This window comes from Toxorhynchites rutilus, chromosome 1 (genome assembly GCF_029784135.1).
Source record: "Toxorhynchites rutilus septentrionalis strain SRP chromosome 1, ASM2978413v1, whole genome shotgun sequence".
In the NCBI taxonomy this organism is placed as follows: Eukaryota; Metazoa; Arthropoda; class Insecta; order Diptera; family Culicidae; genus Toxorhynchites; species Toxorhynchites rutilus.
In genome coordinates, this window is record NC_073744.1 from 204,138,666 (window position 1) to 204,152,494 (window position 13,829).

Below are 13,829 nucleotides of genomic sequence, written 5' to 3' on the forward strand. Positions count from 1 at the left end.
ATTTAGTGTTCGCGAGCGATTAATTCGTTCTCTAGTAACTTGATCTCTGCTCTTCCTGGTCCCAAGTCGACTGCGAACGAAGTGTCGAATGGATCGATGTCAGTCTCGTCAGCTACGCTGTTTAGTTGGGGTGTGAGAACCTTCACAAAAATGGAACCGGAGTCTTGCGAATCTGAGAGGAAGTCCTGATTGCTTGCAACTGGTACTTCGGAATTGAATTCGTTCTCGAGAAGTCTTAGCTCGGCACGACCTGGTTGAATGTTTACAGCAATCGAAGTGTCAAACGGATCGATGTCCTCCGGCTCAAGTTCCTGGGCTGGCGTTAGGACTTTTTGATTGTAGTTGTCGTCGGTTCCAAGCAGATCGGACTTAGGCGCTGCTCGTTTAGGCTCTTCTACCTCAGAGTCCGCTCTCGGGTCGAAATCCGGATCGGATAAACTATGCTTCAGAGCTGTGCTATTGTTTAGTTCCTTCTCGATGAGGTTAAGTTCCAGTTGAGATGGCACAATACTTGGAACGAAGGTAGTATCGAACGGATCAAGTGTCTCCGACTCCGGAAGAGAGGACTCCCGGCTGTAATACGGCGTGAGTGGTTTCTTGGTCACGGAGTGATCCCCGTCGAGCTTCAACAGATCCGGAGTGGGAACCGCAAAAAGAACTGTCTTGTTTTTGGCCGCCGCCGAGTTGATGTGCAAACTCAGCGATGACTTGCGCTGAACGATAGAATCAAAGTCGTCCTGCTGCTCTTTGGATTCGGGTTCGGTGTCGGCTCGTGGATCAAAGTCCGGATCGCTAAGCGAATGTTTCAATCCACCAGCTTCGTCTGAAAGGAACTCTTTTTCCAAGAACTTGAGTTCGGTCTTACCAGGTGCAACAATCAAATTAACGGCCGATGTGTCGAACGGATCTACAATATCTTCCGCAACGTCCGCAGCTGTTGCAACTTCGAGTGGAGTTTGAGAGATGTCAGTTAAATCAACGCAACTTCCTGACAGAAGGTCTTTGGCCTGGAAGCTCGCGATCTGTAGGGTGGAATGCTCCTCCGCCGAGAAAAGATCCGGGGTTTTCACCCGAGTTGGCGCAGTTGATGAGTCTTCTCCACCCCGAGGGTCGAAGTCAAAATCGTCTTCCTCTTCCTCCTTTTGAGGGGGGAAATCGTCACCGGCGCGCGGATCAAAGTCGTCGTCCTCTTTGACGGTCGCTGGAAGGACTCGCTCGACAAAACCGGTGTCGAATGGATCGTCCTCTTCGAGGTCGAACTCCTCCTCGTCGACGTTTGGTACAATACGTGGTCCTGTAGCTGGACGAGGCGGTGGCGGGCGAGCTGGTTTCTTACAAGCTGCAAAAGGAGAACGATTAGTCGTCTGAATAGATCTACGATATGTCGAACATTACCTTCCGGCTCAACCTCACCTACAAGTAATTCAAAATTGTCCCCTTCAACCGCTGGCTGGCGTTTGCAAAGATCGTCAAACTCGTCAAAGTTAAGCTGTAACTCTGATTTTGGCTCCTCTTTTGTGTCGTCTTGCTCCTTCTGAAACGCTAAATGCAACGATACGCTTAAATCAATCGGCACATCACCCGAAACTTCGGCTGGATCGTCTAGAAGAGTGAGTATAGAATGTTGTTTGGCTTCCTGAACGACCGGCTTGGCTTCTTCCCCGTCTGGTAGACCCTCGTCGAAGCTCTCTAGAAGAAGATTCTCGGGTCCTCGGCGTGGTCTACGGATGGAAGCTTTCGTCGAAACGTTCTCTACGCGGCCTGTGAGTACCTCAACGGCGGCGCCGATGTTAACAATCTTCTTGCCACGTTTGGAAACCTCTGGTCCCTTGATGATCTTCTCCGCGTACGATGTATCGAATGGATCCGGTCCTTCAAACGACTCTAAAACAGGTGACTCTGGCACATACGCGATCGGTAACTCCCCAGAAGCGATGGCATCAATATAATCGGTGTCAAAGATGTCCTCCTCTGCTTCCGAGTTGGGCTCCGACTCGGAGAGCTCAACAACAGCGTTGATGAGCTCCTCGGCAGCCTTTTGCTGTTCCTGCTGCTCCTGTTGCTGTTGCTGTTCCTTCAGACGCTCCTCTTTTTCCTTGGCTTCAAGCTCTACCTTTGTTGGAACCTTTTGGAAGAACGAGCTCTCCTTGATGCGATCGAGATCAACCTGAGTTTTCTTAAGCACTGAGTCGATACCTGTGGTAAGTGCGGCAAACTTTGACCATTCCTCGTCGTTCTCCGACTTCTCGCCCGGATGATCCTCGCTGTCCGATGGAGCGGCCGAATTGAGTGCGGATGTTTGGTGCTCCCGTCGGTACTGCTCTAACTCCTCCTCGGTGAAAAGCTCTTGATCTTTCTTCGATTTTTTACCCTTCTTTTTCTTCTTTAATCCTTTGGGTAGCTTAAGCATTATCTAGACTACCGAGACATCGAAGTGTCTGCAAAGGGAAACGAGAGGGGAAAAAATCAAACCTCGAGAAGGTTCTGCATGTTTACATATCGTATTTAGTTCAAGGTCATCGACTGGCAATGCAATCAAGCAATAATAAACACCCTGTGCTCCCTCCCTCTTCTTCCTTCGCACGATTTGCATAAAAAATGAACAGGATGACGAGCTACCACATCTTTATAGTGAACGCAGTGGCTTTATCTATTTTATTTTATTTTTGCACTGCAACCTAACAAAATCTCATTTCCGTTTCCGTTGGCTAGTGTGCAACCGCTCCGGAGTACATACATCAATTATTCACTTCTCCATCCAATTATCGGGGTGGGAAGCAGAGCACTTTTTCCAATCACGAGCCCAGCATCCCATGCAGTTATGTCGACTATATAATATTCCTCCCCACACACGCCTATAGGTCACGACGTCTCGGCGATTGAATGCGAAAAATTGGGAGCCATTGGGGCGACGAAAAACGTTTGAGCACTTGAGAAAAATATTGATTTTCGCAGAAAAAAAAGGTTTTCTTCTGAAAAGAAATCGAGGGAAAAAACTTTCCACCACTTTGGGCTCTTTGCGATCGGAGGAAAAATTGGATTAAGGAAAATCCAATTGGATTCGCGTGAAGATATGCAATCAGCACCATTTCCAAGGAAAGATTTTCCGAAAATTTCGGATTGGAACACTTTTCCACCGAGTAAATTCCTATCACACACAACGCTCCGATCTTACTTACGTCTCTTTGCAAAGTCATCAAGGAGTTTCGATGAAATTTGCTGCTGATTTTTCTTGTTTCCCGAGGAGAAATATTCCTGCGAGCACCTTAGAGCTACCGAAAATTTTCACTTCTGAGATCGACTGCCTGTGTCGACTGGGATGCGGTCGAGCGCCGACGCGAAACTGGGGCCAACTTTATACCCACCGATAAGGGCAACCAGAGTTTCGTGGAAAAACCGTCGTTTTCTGAATTAAACTTTGTCAAAATTCACACTGAATCCAATCGGGATGGTACTGAGGCTGAACCGATGCAGTCACAGATAGCGATATCTCCCGAAAAGATGCACCCAATTTGCCAACCACCAGCCAAGTTTGACCTAATCGCGAGCACCCCCAATTCAACTATCGATTAGAGGTGGAACGCATGCGCGCCCTCTTACCGTTGCCTTTCTGCGTCCCCCTTCGAGCATGTTTCGAACATTGCATAACTCGGGCGCACCACTCGACGCCCACCCACCACCCACCACCACCATCATCATAGCAAAACACGCTCGTTTGCATCATGCTGTAAGGACGAAGGATGCGAAGCAATCTCACAAAAGAAGGTCGTCATCGTTGAGTGTCTCTTGCGGAACCGTTCGGAAAGGAAAACAAGGAATCGTGTTACGGTAGTCACATTGTTTGGGAAAATGTGGGTGATTTTCACAGCCACCACATGGTCTGTCCGCAAACAAGCTTCGACGTCATCGAAGCCGTTGAATTTCACGGCATCCAGCAGTTGCCCCCGGCAAATTTGTGCAGTTTGGACACGAACTCATTCATAAGTTATCACTTGATGGTGCGGTGGTTGCAGTCGGGTAATGGGCTGTCGAGTGGAGTTGGTCTGACTAGCCGGCAATTAGGCAGTAGGATTAATTGAAATGGGTTTGATTGTTGACGTTTGGTTTTCCTACTGCTTACTTATTTATTAATTGTTTTGAGTAATTTTGTTCGACAATCAGTAACCAGGAGCATACAGAGCGTTAGATAGCTAACCCAGAATAATCAATGTAAAACAATCCTTCTAGGAATATGGTCGAATATCAACTATAATTAAGTAATTGAACTTTTCATGCTTTTGGATTCTGATTGCCTTAAAATGGTTGTAATTCAAAAAGGACGCTACTTAGAACGATTACGTAGTAAAATCTTTAAATTAGCGGAATTAAATAACATTTTAGAAATAAAATACTTGTTTGTTACTGTGTTATCTTATGCGTCTCTAATAATTCATATCACTGTCACATCGCTGTTTCATTCCATGCAATGAGAAACTTTGGAGTTTTGTGTTAGTCTACCATTTCATCCATTTATCTAGATACGAAAATATTGAGAGAGTGGAAAAAAATGAAAAAAAACGCCATGTATTTGCAGAAAAATGGTAAATAGAAACCATGAGACCGATAAAAGATAACCTTCTTATGTCACGGTCGTAAATACATATACATTAGCTTTTCATTTCCTTCACAAATTGATGTTAAACAAGACGAGACGGCGCCAGACGAGAGGATGGAACCAAATTGCTCATCTTGATCATGGGCCACCATTCTGTCGGTTCAACTAATACTCATCCATTTCGACAAATGTTGTCAGCGAGAAAGCCTATCATCGAATGCTCTAATCATGTTGCTCTTACCTCATATGGAAAACGAAATACTCAATCCACTGCTCCCAATTGATCTTGTTGAAACGAAACTGTTCATAGACATACGAGTAGATGCCTTCATAGATAAGTAAATAATCAATATCGGGTCCATCGAAGCGTCGACAATTTATTTTGGCGCCAGAATAATGCATATCATCCCTTCAAGTTAATCAACCCTGCCGAATTTTTCGACGCTCCACGTACCGCGCACTATTATTGTGAAGCTATAAACGTTGTTGTATCGGTTTATGCTGTCCCTTTTAACCAACAGAAATCTCATTGACTGTAAATAAAAGGATCACCCCTGTAGCATCTCATGAATAAATTAAATGAGTAAACACATTTTTTCTGGAGTTGATTTTCTGGCCTTGGTGTTGATTTGAAGAATCGTTGAAAATTCGCATTTGCAGAGATACGTAGAAACAACCCGTATAATGATCTTCAACACGGTTGGATTTGGGGAAAACTAAAATGTGACAGACAGTGGTTCAACTTTCTTTCACGAATAAATTACGACCCGGGGAGTATTTCCGCAACATTTGCAGAATATACCTTGGGAGAGCAGGTTCTGATGTTCACCATAAGGGCATGAAATTTGTCTCGAAACTGAATGGGAACGATTTGTTTGTCCTATAGCTCGGGTTCAGCGATTTTTTTTTCTTATTCCTTTTACTTATTTCATTTTCATTAGTTACATTTCACTTCTTGTTCTCTGATTTAGCATTTTTCGTTTGCTAAAAAGAGAAGAAACCCTAAACCTAACTTAGTCTACCTTAACCTGATCTAAATCTAAGGATACCACTACCGATTACTAACGGCAACTCGGGGCTAGTAACCAAAATATTACGAAACAGTGAAACCCAAACCTAACCGACCTTAGCAGATATTCAGACACCCTTTGATTTTGACATAGGACTATGTCTTTGATTTCTATATAGGGGGTCACTCTACGAAAAATGTAACGATTTATTAAGAGTTTTCAAACGCATATTACTCAACATGGTTATTGCGACATATGTTGTGTTATATATCATTAGACAGGAAATTTATCCACAATTTTTTTTTTTGCTTGAAATATGAACAGTGAATATAGTAACAAAAAGTTAACAATTTGACGATTTAATTGGGTATGTTTTCTTTCGATTGCACTATCCACTCGCTTCCTCCCCGACGCACGGAGCAATCTTTATGCTTAAATTCGGACGTTAGCTCATAATGTGAGTTTATGCGTAAAATGAATCATTCTCACTTTACCGATAATAGGCATTAACTTAATATTATACATACAGTCCAATCATTTTGTGCTCAATTCTCGTTTTTATCGTGTAGGTCTCACTACTAACAATTTGTGTAATTGTGGTCCAGGATGTCATAACATCGAGTATGTTGTTTAGTTATGTAAAAATGCAATAAATGAATTAAAATGGCTGCTGATTTAGAAGATCGAAAGGGTATACTCACGTAAATCAAATTATGATAGCTTGAGTAGTCGCGGTCTTACAGGGCTATAAAGTTATTACAAACCATGTTCCGGACAACGTGATAACGAAAGAAATAATACTATTTTTATCTATAACTAGCTGACCAGGCAAACGTTGTTCTGCCAAATAAATTATTTCAAGTGAATGTTTTGGGTGTTGAATAAAACATACTAATGTATTGTTAGTGTGTTTGAATATTTTAACGATCTTTAAAATAAACCGAATGTGACCGATAAAAAAACGAATTAAATGATTTGAACGAAAGGTTATATGATGTTTCTTGGTGTATTTCATTAACGTAACTGACATGTTTGATCTCTTAAAAGTTAAACGTCAACTGAAAAAAGTAATATAAGTTTGTCGTAAAGTAGAAAAAATGAAATATAGAAAATCAATGTTTATTGCTGTCTCCTTGTTAGAAAATACGTGCATGTGATTTTCAACATGGCTTAGTTTATAACAGCTTGGTCTCGTTCATAAATTGGAAAACAGCGATACGCCAGCTAACTTCAATGGAGCTGATTAATCGGCCTGTTTGGAATCGCGTTATTTTATCGTTGTCATTCAATCGAGGAGTATTCACATCGATAATCTAAGTTTGAAACACAGCCATATTGCTTCCTTTATTCATGGATGTTTTTATTACTCTTCACCGATTTGTAGAACTCAATATTCATATATGCATATGAGTGATCGGATTTTACAATTCAATCGAAATCGACTTTTACACTCTTAAATTCGTTCGCCTTGTCGCGAAACAATGGTCAAAATAAGTCATCCGTATTTGTGGTTCAATTTACTCTCTATCTGATCGGCATAATTCCGGAAATAATTCTAAATTGTTGAAATTTGAATGAAAATTATTATTCGATTTCGTTTGGATGCTAAATTTGTTTTGAATGTGTTTGAATGCTAAATTTTGCGTGTTTATTCCACCCGAAAAACCATTACTATTTTTGCTTCATAGAAATGAAACATAGATACCAATGTTGTTTACGTCGAATTGCGTGGCAAGGTTGTCACATTTGCTCAACTCGATTGGACTTGAGCTTGAACAGAATGCAAAATTGCGCTTTTTCCATTCAACAGAATACAACCAACAATATGTGGGGAAGAATACGATCGAACTTCATTTTGTGTTTGAACACACGCGCAATGTCGTGACAATGCATTGCGCTTTGGCCTGGCTATAACTAAAGCTGTGTCGGCGTTGCTCATGATAGTGTCTCGCACCGCTTTTGTTGATTGTGTAGTAAGAATTGCAGTCGTTCAATCTCTACCTTCGCGTATATGTCGACCATAAATTGTTGGCACAGCTTACGATATCTTGAATTGGCGTTTCTTGACCATGTCAAATCACCATATGATAAACATAAAAATCCATCGAGCGCGCCCTCTGTTTGTTTCGTCGCATGTTCATAAATATTAAATCAAAATGAGAAATGATGTTCATAATGAATTAAGTATCTGTGACGGGGTCTCGTTGGTCTAATGTTTATGCCAGAGATTTTTCGTTAAAGAAACCCTTCTGACTTGCACTGTAGTCACGCGTATTCTTGAGCTTGCCACTCCAGAATACATTCAAGGCATATTGTTCGTCATAGAAATCTCAACTATTTACTAATAAAAATGACGCAAGTAGTACTACGTTGAGAAGGCAAACCTTGGAAACGTTAGTGCCATTGAAGAAGAACATAGCGAGGGTCGTAAGAACGGTGTGTGTCAACGATGAATTCCAGATTATTGTTTTTTCTTCACATTAAATATATAGCAATAGCGTGATTGTCATTTTGTAATCCGAGCAAATGTGATTTGAAGAATTTCGATAACTCATTGTGCTCATTCAAAAAGGCTTCCAGCTCGTCGGAGATGCTCCCTGCTTTAGATGAATTGATGTTACTTGTGTATTTGTAGATGGATGTTCAAAGAAGCGGGCGTTACGCCATCAGTCATTGAACAAGTTAAATAAATTCGTTCTGTTGAAAAAACGAACAACGGTTAAATTATTAGAATATTTTTGACACAAAAATAATAAAATCGCAATTAAAAATAGGGAATTGGGGTCAAAATTTAAGGTTATATGTATGGTATGAAGTCAAATTTTTGAAAAAAAATATCCAGATCTTTTTTTCTGCATAGAGCCACCCTATTCGGTATTAAATGTATGGTTATCGGTATCCTACCGGTACCATATATAGTTTACAACCTATTCTCATACCTACCAAGTATTTTGAGTATAATTTCATCAAAATCGGTCGAGCCGTTTCGGAGGAGTTCGGTAACAATCACCGTAACACGAGATTTTTATATATATAGAAGATATATTTTTGTAGTCATAGATTGATTTGACTCAGTCTTATATTTATATAGGTCTTAACTATCTAGACTTGTGTTTAAAAATGACACATGATCACCCTTTGTCTTCTTCTGCATGATTGAATAAACAGAAGAAAAGGGAAGTACAGTGATGGACATTCGTTTAGCCGCACTTGAAAAAAAAACTTGAAACACTTACAAAACAACTAGGAATGTTCTTTTTATCGCGATACTTATTTGCTGTAGTGATAGTATATTTAAGTTACTTTTATTGAAAGGACGTGCGTCTGTAGGGTTCTATGCCGAATAAAGCGTACCTGGAATATGAATAACTTTGACTTTTGAATTGGATTGACCTGAGGATAGAAGATCCTTGATTGTAGGAAGACAGATAAGTGTGAACGTTCGAGAGCGGAAGGACGCGTATATCGAGTGAGTGAAAGAAGTGGATTTAACGAGGAATTCAAGGAGCTAAAAACGACGTTTGAGACCCGGACGAACAGTAAGCCAGAAAAGCAGGCGAAGTAATTACACCTGGCGACGAGGATTAAAGGTATTTCTCTTTTTTTTTTCAAAATGACGTGTTTGTATCGTGTGCCATATGAATAAAATGGCCGCGTCCGATTGAAGAAATTCGAGTTTTAGGTTAGGTGAAATGAAACAGAACGGCAAAGAAAACACATAATAATTTTCATGAAGCGACATTCACGCCTCCAACTGGCGACTAGTGACAACCCATTTATGTGAAGTAGAAGTCTGAAGTCACAAGCTATACAGTAGAGGCTCGAAATTGAGTGACAAGTTCACGGATAATCAGAGTTTTAATATAATCGAATCAATGTTTTGAAGAGAGCTTTGAATTATAATGTCTTAAATAAAGCTGAAAAGTTAGACTCCGGCAAATGTGATATTGTTGAAAAGGTTCTAGCGTGTGAGGGTTTACCGAATGATTACCGTGGTAGAGGACCCGGTGTAATTTAAATATTCTAGAGTTGCCTAGAAAGATGACCGGTGCCAGGGGCCCCGGTGTAGATATGACATTCTAGTGTGTGAGGGCCTAGAATGATGACCGTGGCTAGGGGGCCCGGTGCAAATTTGAGATTCTAGAGTGTGAGAGCCTAGAATGATTACCGTGGCTAGGGGGCCCGGTGTAAACATGACATTCTAGTGTGTGAGGGCCTAGAATGATTACCGTGGCTAGGGGGCCCGGTGTAAATATGAAATTCTAGTGTGTGAGGGCCTAGAATGATTACCGTGGCTAGGGGGCCCGGTGTGAACATGACATTCTAGTGTGTGAGGGCCTAGAATGATTACCGTGGCTAGGGGGCCCGGTGTAAACATGACATTCTAGTGTGTGAGGGCCTAGAATGATTACTGTGGCTAGGGGGCCCGGTGTAAATATGAAATTCTAGTGTGTGAGGGCCTAGAATGATTACCGTGGCTAGGGGCCCCGGTGTAGATATGACATTCTAGTGTGTGAGGGCCTAGAATGATGACCGTGGCTAGGGGGCCCGATGCAAATTTGAGATTCTAGAGTGTGAGAGCCTAGAATGATTACCGTGGCTAGGGGGCCCGGTGTAAACATGACATTCTAGTGTGTGAGGGCCTAGAATGATTACCGTGGCTAGGGGGCCCGGTGTAAATATGAAATTCTATTGTGTGAGGGCCTAGAATGATTACCGTGGCTAGGGGGCCCGGTGTAAACATGACATTCTAGTGTGTGAGGGCCTAGAATGATTACCGTGACTAGGGGGCCCGGTGTAAATATGAAATTCTAGTGTGTGAGGGCCTAGAATGATTACCGTGGCTAGGGGGCCCGGTGTGAACATGACATTCTAGTGTGTGAGGGCCTAGAATGATTACCGTGGCTAGGGGGCCCGGTGTAAACATGACATTCTAGTGTGTGAGGGCCTAGAATGATTACCGTGGCTAGGGGGCCCGGTGTAAATATGAAATTCTAGTGTGTGAGGGCCTAGAATGATTACCGTGGCTAGGAGGCCCGGTGTGAACATGACATTCTAGTGTGTGAGGGCCTAGAATGATTACCGTGGCTAGGGGGCCCGGTGTAAACATGACATTCTAGTGTGTGAGGGCCTAGAATGATCTCCGTGGCTAGGGGGCCCGGTGTAAACATGACATTCTAGTGTGTGAGGGCCTAGAATGATTACCGTGGCTAGGGGGCCCGGTGTAAACATGACATTTTAGTGTGTGAGGGCCTAGAATGATCACCGTGGCTAGATGGGCCGTTGAATATTTCAGAACCTGTTGTGTGTGTGAGGGTCTAGCAAGAAAATTTAGTGGGAGGCCTGCGATGATGCTCCTAGAACGAGAGTTCATGAAACACGACTAGTACCTTGTATGTAACCATTCGCTCAAGTTTAACTGGGAAGGTGTTCAACAGGAGTGCTGCGCATTTGAAGGTCTTACTAAAGGGTACAGGTGATTCAGAGGAACTGGATGAAAAATCACATGAGGATGAACAAATACCAGTGCCGGTATCAAGCGCAAATGAGGACGCGGTGAACTTGGAAGAGTCAGTTACAGATTTTAGTGAAGAGAACGTAATAACAAGATCAAAGAGAAATAGAGTTGAGCCAAGTCGTCTGAAGGACTTTATTAAATATTGAGATTAAGCCTAAAGTTCAATGATATTTTTGTTAATCTAATGAAGGGTAGGGGTGTAGGGTTCTATGCCGAATAAAGCGTACCTGGAATATGAATAACTTTGACTTTTGAATTGGATTGACCTGAGGATAGAAGATCCTTGATTGTAGGAAGACAGATAAGTGTGAACGTTCGAGAGCGGAAGGACGCGTATATCGAGTGAGTGAAAGAAGTGGATTTAACGAGGAATTCAAGGAGCTAAAAACGACGTTTGAGACCCGGACGAACAGTAAGCCAGAAAAGCAGGCGAAGTAATTACAGCGTCACAATCACACACACACACACACATACAAGGCGGCATCGGTGGATATAAACATTCAAACGTCGTTTTTTCCCGAGACATACGTTTAGCCGCAGGGCATAAAAATCGAGTTTTCGCATAATCACCAGGCCTTTATCTGTGTTTTTTCGAAAAAAAAATACTTGGGAATGTTCAATTTACAAGATAAATATTAGATGTGCAACGTAAGAAGTTGGTCAGATTAGTGATTTACGTAGAATTTAAAGGAATGGCGAAAGATATTCTATTGACGGAAGAGGGGCGGAAAATAATAAAGATAGTCAGTGAACAAAAGTTTTCTAATCGCTCGATCGTAACAAAAATTGGTCTATCTGAGAAAGTGGTACGGAATTTCTTTAAATAGTGCCAGAAATATGGGATATAACGACCGACAAATGGGAACACCAAATTTACTTTGCGTCTTAAAGGTCGAATAAGACATGAAGCAACCAGGAAACGATGTCCTGCTCATACATTAAGGCCGAATCGGTTGTTCCAGTAACGAAGAGGCATATTGCGCGCATCTTGAATGAGTCACCAAACATCATGTGGAAGAAACCTCAAGGGAAGCCGAAACTGACCGCCACCCATAAGCAGAACCATCTCATTTTCGCCCGGCAATACATGGAATGGAAACTAGAATGAAGAAATGTTGATTTTCCGGCGAAAAAAGTTTAATTTGGATGATCCGGACTGTTACCATTGCTATTGGTACAATTTAAGTCTACGGCATGTCGTGAGATCGAAGCGAAACTTTGGGGGCGGAAGTTTGACAGTGTGGGGAGCCGTTTCCTATCACAGCAAGCTTCCCATTTGTTTCATTTTCACCCGAATGAACTCCGAAAAGTATCTTCAATTACTGGAGGACGTTTTGATTGGCCATATTGAGAATAACGCTACCGAGGATGTCGTTTTTTCAGCAGGGTTATACATAGATCGTTTCCACGCGATCGAAGGCATGGTTTGCCGAGAAGGACATTCCGCTTCCTGAATGACCTGCTGGCAGTCGATTGCAATCCCAAAGAGAACCTACGGAGAATCTTGGCCGAGATGGTCTATGCGAACGGATGACAATTTGACAACATTTCCAATCTCAATTAATTCAGTAATGTTGGGCTATAATCAATATGGCAACACTATAAAAGCTGTCTGACTCGATGCCAAATCGAGTTTTCAAAGTGATCCGAATTGGAGGGGGACATACTAAATATTAGCTACCGATTGGACTCGAAATTTGCCGCACAAATTTTCTTTTATTGAAATTTTAGGATGCGGCTTAACGAATGTCCACCCTGATTCCACTTATTTAAATTACTTAGAAAAAAAAGTGAATTTATACTTTTTTTAGAATGAATTCGATGAAAATAAACAATAATCATCTTTTATGAGCAAAACTGTACAAAGAATTGACTTATTATAAAAATATTGAGGAAAAATAGGGTGCGGCTAAACGAATGTCTACCACTGTATAAGTAAATACCCTTACACAGCTGCTCGATTCTCTCAGGTATGTGCTTATATGCATAGATTGCACAAAGGGCCATACTATGCATATGACACACATTCTAGTGTAAACCAGTCTGGGCAGTTGTCGAAAAATAAAAAATGCTAAATAAAACAGTACGAATATACAGGAAAACGGAAAATCGTATCCTATGTTTGAAACTAACCAGGCAATCAGTGGAACACATATTTGCGTGCGAAAGACCGCCGCTTTCGACGGCGTGTCGGCGGTCGACTTGGATGGGCCACCTCGATTCCTTATCCTCGTTAAATGAGGACTTCACCTCCATTACAATTACTTCAGAATAAATTAGAAATTAAGCTTTTTTTTGTGAGGCTTTGATACTCATGATGTTGTTCCCGCGCCACAATATTTCTAGCCTGCCACACTTTTTTTATCGAGTCAGCATATAATTTTTATGAAGAACATAACATGGAGAAACACGTGTTATTGTAGAACCAACCGTTATCGAAATAAATACATCCAATACAAAGTATACAAAAGTATACAGCCCTGCGCTCACAACCGTTTGACATAACTGTCAATCGCACAACGTATTAATTTTGTTAAATTATACTATAAAAATGATGAAAAACCGGCAAATGTTTTTCGAGCATTACGGACGGATTTTGGTCGTCATGGACGGCCTACAGAGCACACAATCGCTAATGTAGTGCGTAAATTCGAACAAACTGGATCCGTAGCGGATATTGTGAAACCTGTGCATCATCGTAATGTGC

At 41.8% G+C, this 13,829-nt stretch overlaps 1 protein-coding gene across 1 annotated transcript; it reads right to left on the reverse strand.

Moving 5' to 3' along the window:
• Positions 1–2: 2 nt before the first annotated feature.
• Positions 3–3,459, reverse strand: LOC129768503 (protein stoned-A-like). Its single transcript, XM_055770203.1, has 3 exons — positions 3,180–3,459; positions 1,396–2,438; positions 3–1,339 (listed from the first exon to the last, which is right to left on the reverse strand). Exons 2-3 carry the CDS (start codon positions 2,408–2,410, stop codon positions 3–5), a joined length of 2,352 nt encoding a protein of 783 aa, XP_055626178.1. The 5' UTR covers positions 2,411–2,438; positions 3,180–3,459.
• Between the last annotated feature and the right edge of the window lie 10,370 nt (positions 3,460–13,829).

Excerpts from the sequence above, each read along its gene's own strand:
- LOC129768503 (XM_055770203.1), bottom strand. The coding sequence starts at position 2,410 with ATGCTTAAGCTACCCAAAGGATTAAAGAAGAAAAAGAAGGGTAAAAAA. Across the intron at positions 1,340-1,395 it reads AGGTGAGGTTGAGCCGGAAG|CTTGTAAGAAACCAGCTCGC; the intron begins GTAATGTTCGAC and ends CTCCTTTTGCAG.